General features: G+C 48.4%; 1 protein-coding gene across 1 annotated transcript; it reads left to right on the top strand.

Moving 5' to 3' along the window:
• Positions 1-8,127: 8,127 nt before the first annotated feature.
• On the top strand, positions 8,128-9,618 carry CHRM1 (cholinergic receptor muscarinic 1). The gene has a single exon (XM_053278040.1). The coding sequence runs from the start codon at positions 8,161-8,163 to the stop codon at positions 9,616-9,618; it is 1,458 nt and encodes a 485-aa protein (XP_053134015.1). The 5' UTR covers positions 8,128-8,160.
• Positions 9,619-14,158: the final 4,540 nt, after the last annotated feature.

Below are 14,158 nucleotides of genomic sequence, written 5' to 3' on the forward strand. Positions count from 1 at the left end.
AGAAAAATTAGAGAGAACACTGGAGAAGACGCATTCACATATCGGCCAACTATACTCTGAAGTCCCAGCGGTTATCGAGGAGTTTTTCACACACAATTGGGGTTTTCCGTTGTGCATTAGATTGTAGCCCGATTTATATCCAGGGTAAAAAAAAATCCACTTTATTTTATTTTATTTTTACATTTTATATCCCGCTCTTCCTCCAAGGAGAATTTGTTGTGTTTTAAAAACTTGTTGTAATTATCATTTCATTCCATGTATCATTTATTGTCATGTATTTTGATTTGCAACTTCTAAATAATTTAAGTTTTGTACACTGCCTAGAGGTTTACATATCAGGTGGTATAAAAACATGAGAGAGAGGGGGGGTGATGAAGGCCGGTGATGAAGGCCAGCATAACAGGGAGGACCTCAGTAGCAGTGGAGACCTGTGAACCTCAACAACCTGAGCCCTGGTCACCAGCACGCCGGGCCCTGTAAAATAACAGGCTTTGCAGCATTTAGAATGTTTGTGGACATTCCGAGGCATCATCCACACTCAGCCAATGAGGGGGCAGGGCTCACCGTGACAAAGTGACATTGAGCACAGCGTGGACATTGCTGTACCTTTATCTTGCACATAGGCTGAACTGGCAGGGAGGAGTTGCAGGATTGCGCGGCGACTGGAAAGAATGGCCGTGCGATCACACAACTCCCTTGCACCATCTTTATATATATTTATCGCTGACATCCCCATCGTTAATCTCATGTGTGGCAACTCTCGCGAGAGTTCGCAGGCCGCTGCCGATAGCGATGGGGACGGGCTAGAGAAAGAATATGGAGCCGGCGGCGGCGGCGGCAGTGGCGGCAGGCGGGCGGCTGCAGCCAGCAGACAGGCAGGTGGGCAGTGAGAAAACGGCAGCAGGGGTGGGAGGTGGGGAAGGCTGGGGAGCGGGCGGGTGGTGCAAAAGAAGAAGATGGGGCAGGCGGGCGGCAGGCGGGGAAGATGACGATGACAGAGGGCAGGGGGCGGGCGGGGAAGAAGATGGGCGAGGGGGGAGAATGTGGCCAGAAAGTGTGGGGGGTGGGGCGGAGAAGCAGGTGGGGTGGAGAGGAGGCAGGCAGGAGGGAATAGTGGCTGGTCGGCCAGAAAGCCGGGGTGCTGGCGGGGGGCGAAGCAGCAGCGGTGGGTGGGCCTGCCGGAGGCGTAGATCCCCCGCGCCCGGCCCAGCTAGTTAACTCTTGAGGCTTTAAGGCTGGGTGAAAGGATGTGGGGCTAAGCATCAGTGGCCCCCCCCTCAGGAAAATCCTCCAGAAAAGAGAGAGAAATAACATTTGCACATGACAGAAGACCCGAGGACAGATCTCTCTGTCCTCCACTTTGCCACCAGAGATAGGATCTCGCATATTGCGGGGCAACATCGAACTTGCAGTGTAGTCTTTCGCTTTTTAGAATTTTCCGTTTTCATTTGAACCTCGTAATTGTTTTTAAAATGACTTTTTAAATAATAATAATAATAATAATAATAATAATTTTATGACTCGTATCTGTGTCTGTCTTATTGTTGTAAGCTGCCCCAAGCAGTATTGCACTGGAGGAGCAGGGTATAAATATTTTAAATAAGAAAGAAAGAAAGAAAGAAAGAAAGAAAGAAAGAAAGAAAGAAAGAAAGAAAGAAAGAAAAGAAAAGAAAGCCCGCTGTCTGGAAATGCTCCCGGTGGAGAGGTGTTCATGTGGAGTTGCCATGCCCCTCAGAATTCCAGGTTCCACCCAGATTTTAAGCATCTCACCCAGATTGCTTAGCCCACCTGGGTTCACCCGGATTTCAGCTTTCATTAAAAAAAAAAAAAAGCCAAAAAAAAAAAAAAAAAAGCTAAGCTTATAGAAGCAGAGTTCTGGAGCAAAACGTGCAGTCACTCAGAAATGATTTTGAAGCCCATCTACATAATATGCACATCCGGCACCCGGATTTGGAAAGCCAGAAGATGGCAACCCGGTGGGGGGATTTAATAGGGGCCCTCCCAGTGATGGAGAACGGGGCCCTCCACGCTCCACCGATACAGCAACACGATACGGCAACAAGGAACCCTGTGTCGCTACCAAGGCGCTCTCACCTCCTAGTCTTACCCACACAGAGCCCTCTGGAGGGAAGGAACTGGGGCTTCTGCTCCCCATCAGAGGCTCCATGAAGACATCCAGAGCTCCATTCATCACAGCCAAGGTAAATATTTTCCACCGATGGACAGATTCCTTCGAAGGGAACGTTATTGGCTGCCCTCCACGCCCGATGTGATCCATCACGGTGCACACCTCGCCTCCTCGCTTGGTAGCACACTCTCCTCCCTGAGTTAGGAGAAGTTTATACGCTCTACACTGTTTGGAGAGAGGGTGAATGGTGAGAAATAATTATCTGGTTTGAAAGTCTAGGATGAGGTTGGGAGATGGGGGGGAGCGATCTTACCACGAGAGCTTCGGCTGAAGAAAGACTCATAAATGACATCAATAATTGAGGCTGCACTTGTCCCCATAGCTAAGCAGGGTCCGCCCTGGTTGCATCTGAATGGGAGACTTGATATGTGAGCACTGCAAGATCTTCCCATCAGGGGATGAAGCCGCTCTGGGAAGAGCAGAAGGTTTCAAGTTCCCTCCCTGGCAGCATCTCCAAAATCGGGCAGAGAGAGATTCCTGCCTGCAACCTCGGAGAAGCCGCTGCCAGCCTGTGAAGACAATCCTGAGCTAGATAGACCAAGGGTCTGACTCAGTATATGGCAGCTTCCTATATTCCTATGTTTCCTAAGCCCCGTCTTGGAGGATCATAAGACCCAGCAGCCAAGCAGCAAACCTGCGAAAGAAGCCTGCTGCTTCAGGGCTACACAAATCTATCGAATCGAATCTATCTAATCAATGAGATTTGTACAGCGCCCCAAACATTCGTCTCCCAGTGGGGAACAATTACATTATTATTATTATTATTATTATTATTATTATTCAAGTTAAAAGCATACGCAAAACATAAAACCATTTCTAAACAGTTTAAAAGTCAAAACTTTTGGGGGTTTGGGGCTTTGTTTTGTTTTGTTAAAGAATATCATTACTTAGTAGTTAAGAGAAGAATCAGAATTTATTGCAGCCGAAGGCCAGCCAAAGAGGTTAGCACATTTGACAGTAGCTATTAAAACAAGTGGGATTCCAATCATGATTTGAATTCCGTTTGATTTAATAGCGACTGTCAAATGTGTACTGCAGTCTCCAGAGGCTAAGAAACAGAACTCAGCTACATCATAAGCAACCTGAAACGCAGATGAAGTGATACATTAAAAAAGGAAAAGAAAAAAGAATGTGATACGAGAAAGAAAGTGATACGAGAAAGTAATACGAGAAAGAAAGTGATACATAAAAAGCTTTGGCGTAGCCTGGAACTGCTAATAAAAAAGGAGAGATCAAACAATGACGTAAATCAGAATAAAACCTGCAATATAATATCAGCTTGTTTAGAGAGGATTTTTAATGTTTCTTTTAACTGCAGCGTGTAGCTGGTGGGTTTTTACTTTCTAAAAATCTAGTTTTAATTGGGTTTGTGTTAGCTGACCTCTTCATGTTGCATTGTTGGTTGTTTTATCTGTTTTGTTTTTAAACATTATATTGTTTTTATTTTATTTTATTAATTTTTAAATCGGGGTGGGGGTTTTTTTGGTGTGAGCTGGCCCAGGTCTCCCAATTGCAGTGACAGTATACCTGGTCTCTGGAGTGATGGGTAGTCAGGTGCTTTTCCCCCACAGCAGGTTTACTGCGAGGCGTTACTGCACGTTCAAAGTTACCCCCGCAAAAAAACTGACATAAAAAGTAGATTGTTTTTACACATGATATAAATCGGGCTACTCTCTAATGCACGGTAAAAAGCATGCATGTCCCCTTTGCTAAGCAGGGTCCAGCCTGGTTTGCATTTGAAAGGGAGACTACATGTGTGAATACTCTACGATATTATCCATAGGCGATGGATGTGCGAACCGGTTCGACCCCGAAACAGTTCGAGGTCGAATCGGTTTGGTTAGATGGTTCGGGGTCGAACCGAACCCCTCCCCCCCCCAGTTCGGCCTTTTCTTTTTTTCTTTTAATTAACATTTTTATTGACAGAAAGCATGCAACCCCTGATTACTTGGCAAAGAGGCACAGTTTTAACGTGGTGATTCTCTTTTATTTAGCAGGGGGAGAGTAACTGGCCCTCTCCACCCCCAGCACAGGACCTCCAGTGACTGTTGCTGGTGTCTGTCTGATGTTTCTTTTTAGATTTTATGAGCCCTTTGGGGACAGGGATCCATCTTCTTATATTTATTTATTATTTCTCTGTGTAAACTGCCCTGAGCCATTTATGGAAGGGCGGTATAGAAATCAGATAGATAGATAGATAGATAGATAGTTCTCTTTGCTAAACAGGGTCTGACCTGATTTGCATTAGGATGGGAAACTACATATGTATGCATTTTTTATAGATTCCCCTTTGGAGATGGGGCCGCTCTGGGAAGAGCACCTGCCCGCTTGCATGCAGAGGGTTCCAAGTTCCCTCCCTGGCAGCATCTCCAAGAAATGGCTGGGAGAGATTCCTGCCTGCAACCTTGGAGAAGACGCTGCCTGTCTGCGCAGACAATACTGAGCTAGACGGACCAAGGGTCTGACTCGGTATATGGCAGCTTCCTGTGTTTCTAAACATATTCAGGACCGCTTCTCATAGATAGGATTTAGGCTTTCGGAAAGGACATTGGAGAAGTTCCCATCAAAGAGGTTTGCATGTCTAGCTCACAGATTGTGTAAGGCAAAAAGCTGGGCTATTATCCCCTTTGCTGAGCAGATCCCACCCTGGTTTGCATTTGAATGGGGGGCTACGTGTATGAGCCTTGGTTTACAAACATTTTCCCCAGTAGCCCCCTCCCTGAGCAAGCCCTCCTGATCTACGAATGCATATTTGCATAAATAGAGCAGTTTCCTCTTCTTACATTCTTGTGGGCAGTTTCGGTTTGCATCCCTCAAGAACCCACATGTTAAAGATACTGCGTGTGTGTGTGTGTGTGTGTGTGTGTGTGTGTGTGTGTGTGTGTGTGTAGGGGGATGATGCTTAACTTGTAGTGCGGGTGTGGGATTCCAAAGGCCTTTAGATCCAGGCTCCAAAATTACGTAGGCGCACCTCTGAACCTGGGAAAAAAGGAAGCACACTGTAACGTCCGGAGAAAAGAGGCCGCTTTCTGCTCACCTGGTCTCTCGTTGCGGGAAGCCGGCCTCAGCTTCACTCCCTTGCAAGGTGGCTTCAAGGTGCCGGGGCAGGTTGTGTTTGAACACATGAGAATTAATATTGACACAAGGGTGCCCAGAGATGGCAAGGGAAGCGTGCCAAAGGAACGGCTGACCGTTCCCTCCCCTCCCCTGTACAAATCCCATTCGCCAATGTCACCCTGAGGTTCCCATGTAAAGCGTGCCGTCGAATCGGTGTCGACTCGTGGCACCCACAGAGCCCTGTGGTTGTCTTTGGGAGAATACAGGAGGGGTTTTCCGTTGCCATCTCCCGCACAGTCTGAGATGATGCCTTTCAGCACCTTCCTAGATCGCTGCTGCCCGATATAGGAGTTTCCCCATCGTCTGGGAAACAGACCAGCGGGGATTCGAACCAGCAACCTCTGGCTTGCAAGCCGGCAGAAAAGAAGACGAGGCCCCCATGTCAGCCAGAGGAAGGGAGGCAGAGACGCTGAAGGCATGAGGTTGAGCTGTCTGCCCCTACGGAGGGCCTCCAGGTAGGGTGGCCTTCATGGCTTGAGCCGTCTTCCTTATAGGACTCCTTTCTCTTACAGACCCCCTCGGTGGTCACGAGGAATGCTCTTTGCCCTTTACTGCCATGGGTGGAAAGGCGGGATTGAACCACTCTGTGGGGGACTGCTGTGGGCTCTTGGAGGTCTTCTAGTTGACCCATCCTGCTTCCAGAAGAAAAGTGTAAGGTCAAGCGGTATACAGGTGAAACTCGGAAAATTAGAATATCGTGCAAAAGTCCATTAATTTCAGTAATGCAAATGAAAAGGTGAAACTGATATATGAGACAGACGCATTACATGCAAAGCGAGATAAGTCAAGCCTTAATTTGTTATAATTGTGATGATCATGGCGTACAGCTCATGAAAACCCCAAATCCACAATCCCAGAAAATTAGAATATTACATGGAACCAAGAAGACAAGGATTGAAGAATAGAACAATATCGGACCTCTGAAAAGTATACAGTGTACTGTGCTTGATTGGCCAGCAAACTCGCCTGACCCTGACCCCATAGAGAATCTATGGGGCATTGCCAAGAGAAGGATGAGAGACATGAGACCAAACAATGCAGAATTGCTGAAGGCCGCTAATGAAGCATCCTGGTCTTCCATAATACCTCATCCGTGCCACAGGCTGATAGCATCCATGCCACGCCGCATTGAGGCAGTAATTGCTGCAAAAGGTGCCCAAACCAAGTACTGAATACATATGCATGCTTATACTTTTCAGAGGTCCGATATTGTTCTATTCTTCAATCCTTGTCTTCTTGGTTCCATGTAATATTCTAATTTTCTGGGATTGTGGATTTGGGGTTTTCATGAGCTGTACGCCATAATCATCACAATTATAACAAATTAAGGCTTGACTTATCTCGCTTTGCATGTAATGCGTCTGTCTCATATATCAGTTTCACCTTTTAATTTGCATTACTGAAATTAATGGACTTTTGCACGATATTCTAATTTTCCGAGTTTCACCTGTACTTGATGCCATTTAGGGACTGATCTTTTTTTCCGGGCAGGGTTGTGGTGGTTCCAAACAGAGCCTGCCTGTCCCAGCGGTCAGGGATGTTATCAAGGATTCCTGCAGTGAGCAAAGCGTTGGACTGGAAGAACTCTCTAAGGTCCCTTTCCACTCTAAAATTCCTTGACACTATGGTAAAAAATTAGAAGTTTTCCATGCATGAAATGGAGTTTCCACATGCAGCAGTTCTCATTGGTTTATCCCACCACCACCCCACTCATGTTTTTCCTTAATGCCAGGGGAGAAAGAATAGGCAGAGAAAAGATCGGAGGAAGGGGAAATACAGATACGGCAAGTGCTTATATACTGCCTTTTTCCAGATTCCCAAAGTGGTTCACATAGATCTGAATGATCTGATCACAAACTGATTTCAAATAACGAATATAAATACGATAAATATTTATATACCGCTTTTCAACAGAAGTTCCCAAAGCAGGGTGGGTGGGTGGGTAGGTAGGTAGATCTGATCACAAACTGATTTCAAATAACGAATACATTATTTATATACTGCTAAATAAATATTTATATACTGCTTTTCAACAAAAGTTCCCAAAGCAGGCTAACATAGATTTGGATGGATAGGTAGATAGAATTGGTTCCCTGCCGCAAAAGAACTCGCAGTCTAAAAAAAGAAACAAAAGATAAACACTAACGGCCACTGGAGGGGTGTTGTGCTAGGGATGGACAGGGCCAGTTGCTCTCCCCCTGCTAAATAAAGAGGATCACTACTTTAAAAGGGGGCCTCTTTGTTCCGTTAGCAGGGGTTACTGCTAACCCCTATAAGAAGGTAAATCTTGAGTGACCAGCAGCTGCTCTTTGATTTCCAGATGATTAACTGTGCTAATCATCTTCAATTTTTTAGGGACAGATCCATAATTGAACTGACATGTACGGAGCACACAGGCTGCCAAGTAAGGTGGGGTGAACCGGTGCACAGACCTCAATTCGTGCACATCCTTACCAGGGTTGTAAAATGGGCTTGAAACGGGTTTCAAGATTTGCAGGACAGCTATAGGGAGCATGTAATGTTTCGTTCCTCTGAAGTTTTCAGAAATGACGAGACCCATCATGACCAGCTCCACCCCACTCACTTTGGTCTTTGCTCTTCTCCTTCTAGGTCATGCCCTTGGTGTGAAGGACAATCTGATTTGTGTCTCTCCATCTGTGGGGGCTTTCAGGAAAGGACCTTTCCTCATATGCCCATGTGGTTATCTTAGAACCTTTCATTGGAAGGCGGCAAGCAGAGACCTCATGGTCTCCACCATGAACCTCTCGGATGTCCCACTCAATGGCACCCTAGACCCACCAGGTATCTCCCCAGCAGGTGGCCACTCGCTCTGGGAGGTGGTGTTGATTGTTCTAATGACAGGAATCCTCTCCTTGATCACTGTGGTGGGAAACCTCCTGGTGATGGTCTCTTTCAAGGTCAACCGAGAGCTGAAGACCGTCAACAACTACTTCCTCCTCAGCTTGGCTGGTGCGGACCTCATCATTGGGGCCATCTCGATGAACCTATACACCACCTACATTGTCATGGGGCGATGGGCTATGGGCAGCGTGGCCTGTGACCTGTGGCTAGCTCTGGACTACGTGGCCAGTAACGCCTCCGTCATGAACCTCTTGGTCATCAGCTTTGACCGCTATTTCTCCATCACTCGCCCCCTCACTTACAGGGCTAAGCGGACCCCTAAGAGGGCGGCACTTATGATTGGGTTGGCGTGGGCTGTCTCCTTTGTCCTGTGGGCACCCGCCATCTTGTTCTGGCAGAACTTTGTTGGGATGCGGACAGTCCCCCAAGATGACTGCTACATCCAGTTCCTCTCCGTGCCCGTCATCACCTTTGGAACTGCCATCGCGGCCTTCTACCTCCCTGTCACCATCATGGTGGCACTCTACTGGAGGATCTACCAGGAGACCCAGAAGAGAGCCAAAGAGTTGTTTGGACTGCAGGGCTCGGAGTTCAAAAACAACCTCCGGGTCACTCCCCAAACACCCCAAAATGGCGGCAGTGGAAGCGGCAGCTGCAGCAGCTCCGAGCAATCGCAGCCTCTTGCGTCTCCTTCAGCCACGGCCATCGCTCCCATGCAGACCTGCTGCTTCCTTGGCCGGAGGGCGGAGGTCCTCTACGTCGATCGCAGCAGCAGCTGCAGCTGGAACACCACAGAGGAGGAAGACGTGGAGGAGGCCTCCGCCGACTCCTTGACGTCATCCGAGGGCGAGGAGCAGCCCTTTGAAGTCCAGACGGTTTGCTCGGCGGTCATCCATCTCCCCATGATCGGCAGCGTGATGAAGCCGCCGCAGCAGGCCCCGTGCCAAGACCCCAAGGCGGTGGCTGGAAGGGACTGGGTGGGAGGGAAAGCCTTCGTGGTGGTCCCCAAAGAACCTCCAGGTGCTGACAAGAGGCTCAAGAAACTGGCCCTGCCATTAGCAAACAAAGCACCCATGATCACCCAAAGGGAAGCCTTGAAGAGGAGAAGGAACCACCGGCACGGCAAGCGGAAAGCCCTCTCTCTGGCGAAGGAGAGGAAAGCCGCCCGGACGCTCAGCGCCATCCTTCTGGCCTTCATCATCACCTGGACACCCTACAACATCATGGTGCTGGTGTCGACTTTCTGCCAGGGCTGTATCCCCAAAGGCCTTTGGAAGCTGGGCTACTGGCTCTGCTACGTCAACAGCACCGTCAACCCCATATGCTACGCCCTCTGCAACCGGGCCTTCCAGACCACCTTCCGGATGCTTCTGCAGTGCCATTGGGATCAACGCCGGTGGAGAAAGGTGCCCAAGAAGGTAGCTGTGTGCCAAAGGACGCCAGCCCACTGAGCAGAGCATACATGTGGGGTGCCAAGGACCCAGCCAGCGAGCATTTGGAGTACTGTGGACAGTTCTGGCCACCGTCTCTTAAGGAGGACGCTATAGAGAAGGAGCAGAAGAGGGCAATCCTGATGATCAAGGGCCTGAAGCATCTTTCTTATGAGGCAAGGCTACAGCATCTGGGGCTTTTTAATTTGGGGGGTGGGAGACAACAGAAGAGACAGGATAGAGGTCTATAAAACCATGCCTGGTGTGGAGGAAGTTGATAGAGAGAAGATTTTTCTCCCTCTCTCATAACACTAGAACACTAGTGGGGGGCCATCCCATAAAACTCATGGCCAAAAAATTCAGGACAGACAAAAAAGAAGTCCTTTTTTCACACAATGCATAATCAGCCTATGGGATTCTCTGCCACAAGACCAACCTGGATGGCTTTAAGAGGGGTTTAGATAAATGCAGGGATGACAGGTTTATTGCTGGCTACTAATCTGAGGGGTATAGGCCACCTCCAGCCTCAGAGGCGAGATACCTCTCAATACCAGTTGCAGGGGAGCAACAGCAGGAGAGAGGGCATGCCCTCAGCTCTTGCCTGTGGGCTTCTCAGAGGCATCTGGTGGGCCACTGTGGGAAACAGGATGCTGGACTAGATGGGCCTTCTTGGGCCTGATCCAGCAGGGCTTTTGTTATGATGCATTGGGGCCTGGAGAGGTGGAAGACCTTAGCCACTTTTAGGGCTGGGCTCATGCGTGGCTCAAGACCCATCTGCACCTTGGGCAGTGCACCAGTGCTTCTCCCCCTTGCATGCAGCCTCCCCCAATCTTTCTCCCTTTTTAAACAAATGGGAGGCGAGGGCATCTTGCTGATTCACTAGCACCCCAGTAATCTTCTGCCTTGCCCTGCCTGACAAAGTCCTGATGGATTGTGAAGGGGCTCAGATGGGGTTCTCCGGACACGCCCCACCCCCAACGCAGAAGACTAACTCCCAAGAGTGATCAGACTACAAAGAGGGAGCTGCTGAACTTTCAACTCATCCACAATCTGCATTGCTTTCAAGGATAAGTGGGTAACATCCCGGTTGCAGAAATCCACTAGTCTACTAGTCGGTGACGAGTGAAAAATGATGCCTGGCGAGTGGGGGGAAGGAATCCTGATGAGTAATGAACCAACATAGCTTGACGAGTAAAATATTTTGTCTGGCTGGTAAACTGAGCCAACATTTCTTCACCCCTGAGTATCATTTGTAGCCTCCTCTTCTCTGAAAGCATGCAAAACATGCTAATGTGGGAGGTGGGGGTGGAGGAAGTGGGCACTCCTCTGAGAAAATGATGGAAGTCCAGAGAGGTTCTACCCGGGTTTGGGAGCTGTTTTCCTCCATATTTTGGTTGTCTGGAAGCAAAGTAGGAGGAGAACCTGGGTAGAAGTGATGGTGTGGAAGCAAGGTAGGAGGAGAACCTGGGTAGCTTTCCCTCCTACCTTGCTTCCACACAACCAATATGGAGGAAAACGCAGCTCCCAAAATCGGGTAGAACAGTGTCTTTGATTGTGTCAGTGGCCTCATGGTAGGCAACATATGAAACCTAGTTTTACACAAGTGTGTACAGGTTGACAGCTGGGATTTCTTATACCTGAAGGGCTGTCATAGGAGTATACTTCATTCTACAAGGGGGCAGATTTAGGCTAGGCATTAGGAAGAATCCCCTGACTGTAAAAGCTGTTCAACAGTGAAACAGCCATGGTGGGGGGCATGACGCCAACTGTTTCTCTTCACTGGAGGTTTCCAAACAGAGGCTGGACAGCCCAACTATTGGGGATGCTATAGCAGCAGATGCCTGTACTGAGGAAGGGGTTGGGTAGAAGACTTCCAAGGTACCGTCTAGAGATGGCTGAATCAATTCAATCTCGAATCTGGGTGATTCAAGTGATTCAATCTCGAATCAAACTGAATCGATTCAACTCGAATCTGGGTGATTCAAGTGATTCAATCTTGAATCAAAACACCCTTGAGGATGTTTACCAGATTTGAGGTCGAATTGAATCACCCTTGATATGAGCTCGATTCCATCTATTTAAGCCTCCATTTTGTTCCCAGAGACTTATCCCTCCTGCCGCCCCATCCGCTCGTTGGTCCAGAAGTAAGCGGAAGTACCTGGTGCATGTGCACATGTTGGAGACTTGCACGGGCACCCCATGTGCGCGCGAGCAAGCACGACGTGCACATGCCCAATGTGCGCACGCGCACCAGTTATTTCTGCATCTACCCAGACTGGCAGCGGCTTTTCCCAGATTACAGGCAGGAGTGCCTGCAACCTTGGAGAAGCCGCTGCCAGTCTGTGAAGACAATACTGAGCCAGATAGAGCAATGGTCTGACTCAGTATATGGCAGCTTCCTATATTCTTATGAGTCTCTCTCACCCCTACCTTGGAGATGCCAGGGAGGAGACTCAGAACCTCCTGCAAGCAAGCAGTCAGGTGCTCTTCCCAGAGCAGCCCCGTCCCCTAAGGGGAATATCTTACAATGCTCACACGTAGTCTCCCATTCAAATGCAAACCAGGCTGGACCCTGCTTAGCAAAGAGGACAATTCATGCTTGCGACCACAAGACCAGCTCTTCGCCCCCAAACTGCCATCTCTGCACGGTTTACAGCCACATAATCAAGAGAAAATAAAACCTTAAAACAATTTAAAACCACAAGTCTAGTTTCACAGAGCCATTTCGGAAGGGCGGTATAGAAGAGACAGGGAGGCTCCTATTAATATATCTTCTTAATAATATTTATTAAATAATAATATTAATCAGCGGCTTTTCCAAAGTTGCAGGCAGGAATCGCTCCCGGTCCTATCTTGGAGATGTTGCCAGGGAGAGAACTTGGACCCTTCTGGATGCAAGCTGACAGATCATCTTTCCAGAGTGGCCCCTGAGGGGAATATCTTACAGAGCTCACACATGTAGCCTCCCATCCAAATGCAAACCAAGGCAGACAGTGCTTAGCAAAGCAGACAATTCATGCTTGCTGCTTCAAGACCACAGGCCACCAAACGGTGCAGCAGGGAAATTTCTTGATGATCAAGCCAGAGGTTGTCAGTTCAAATCCCCGCTAGGATGTTTCCCAGACTATGGGAAACACCTATATCAGGCAGCAGCGATATAGGAAGATGCTGAAAGGCATCATCTCATGCTGTGAGGGAGGAGGCAATGGTCAACCCCTCCTGTATTCTACCAAAGCAACCACAGGGCTCTGTGGTCGCCAGGAGTTGACACCGATTCAGCGGCACAACTTTACTTTTACTTTACTCCAAGATCAGATCTCCTCCCAATCTATATTTTTTAAAAATGTCTAGGAATTTGAACAGGATGTCCACTTGCACGAATTTTATCTTTTTCTGCTGCTTCTTTCTAGGCATTGCCACCTACCAGCGTGCCCTCTAATAGGGATCCCGATGTTGTTTGACTACAACTCCCCAGCTGCGGTGGCCTTTGCTTGGGGATTTTGGGAGATGTAGTCCACAACATCTGTGATTCCCTGTTCGAGGGGACACTGCCACCTACATGGTGTCCATGTTTAAAAAGCCCCACTTTCTTACCCTTACCTGCAAATAATGCTATAGGAGGAAATGTGCAAAACAGCCAGGCTCCAGTATGGAGTCTTTTTCCCATTTCTGGTTGTTTATGTTTGTGTTTTATTGTGTGTGTATAATTTAAGGCTTTTTAAAATCTGCACACACCCAACAGTTGTGTCTAGGAATTCTTGCCAACCATTTCTGAAATCCTAATCCATTCCCTTCCTGACCGGCATGCACTATCCAGAACGGTTTTCAGTTCTAGGTCACATGTGAGATTTCCAGCAGCCACATGAATAATACTGTGGCCTGCAAAGTGGTCCAAAGAGTCACTTGCATCCCAGCGAGTACTCAATTCTGTCACCAGGACTCCCCCAGAGCGTTGGCTAGGCGCTTTGACTGTGCTTTGGGGCGTGGAGTGGGGAAATTAGCTTGCTTTGGGGAGCAGTGTGGATTCCAGAGCCATTTAAGCCAGCCTCCGTGTATTTGGAAGTGATGAGAAGACAGAAATAGTTTAAACGCGTATTAAGGATAAAAGGGGGAACTTGCACCCAGGAGATCTGGTCTTGTGGCAGCAAGCAGGAATTGTCTCCTTTGCTAAGCAGGGCCTGCCCTGGTTTGCATTTGGATGGGAGACTACATGTGTGAGTGCTGTGAGATATTGCATGCAACTTTCTTGCATGCAGAAGGGTCATGTCCCCTCCCTGGCAGCATCTCCGAGAGAGAGGGCTGAGAGAGACTCCTGCTTGCAACCTTGGAGAAGCAGCTGCCAGCCTGGCTAGACAATCCTGAGCTAAACGGACCACGGGTTTGATTCAGTAAATGGCAGCGTCCGATCTTCCCGATTTGCCAGCTCCCGTGCGAAATGCACACTCGGCAAAGCTGCCGTTAGCCTGAAACCCTGCCGCTCAGTTCACAGGAAGACTCTGCGAAAGCCGGAGGACCGAATCGTCAGACAGAAGTTAATAGTCGTTGGACAGAAACCAGACAC

This window comes from Hemicordylus capensis, chromosome 14 (genome assembly GCF_027244095.1).
Source record: "Hemicordylus capensis ecotype Gifberg chromosome 14, rHemCap1.1.pri, whole genome shotgun sequence".
Lineage (NCBI taxonomy): Eukaryota > Metazoa > Chordata > Lepidosauria > Squamata > Cordylidae > Hemicordylus > Hemicordylus capensis.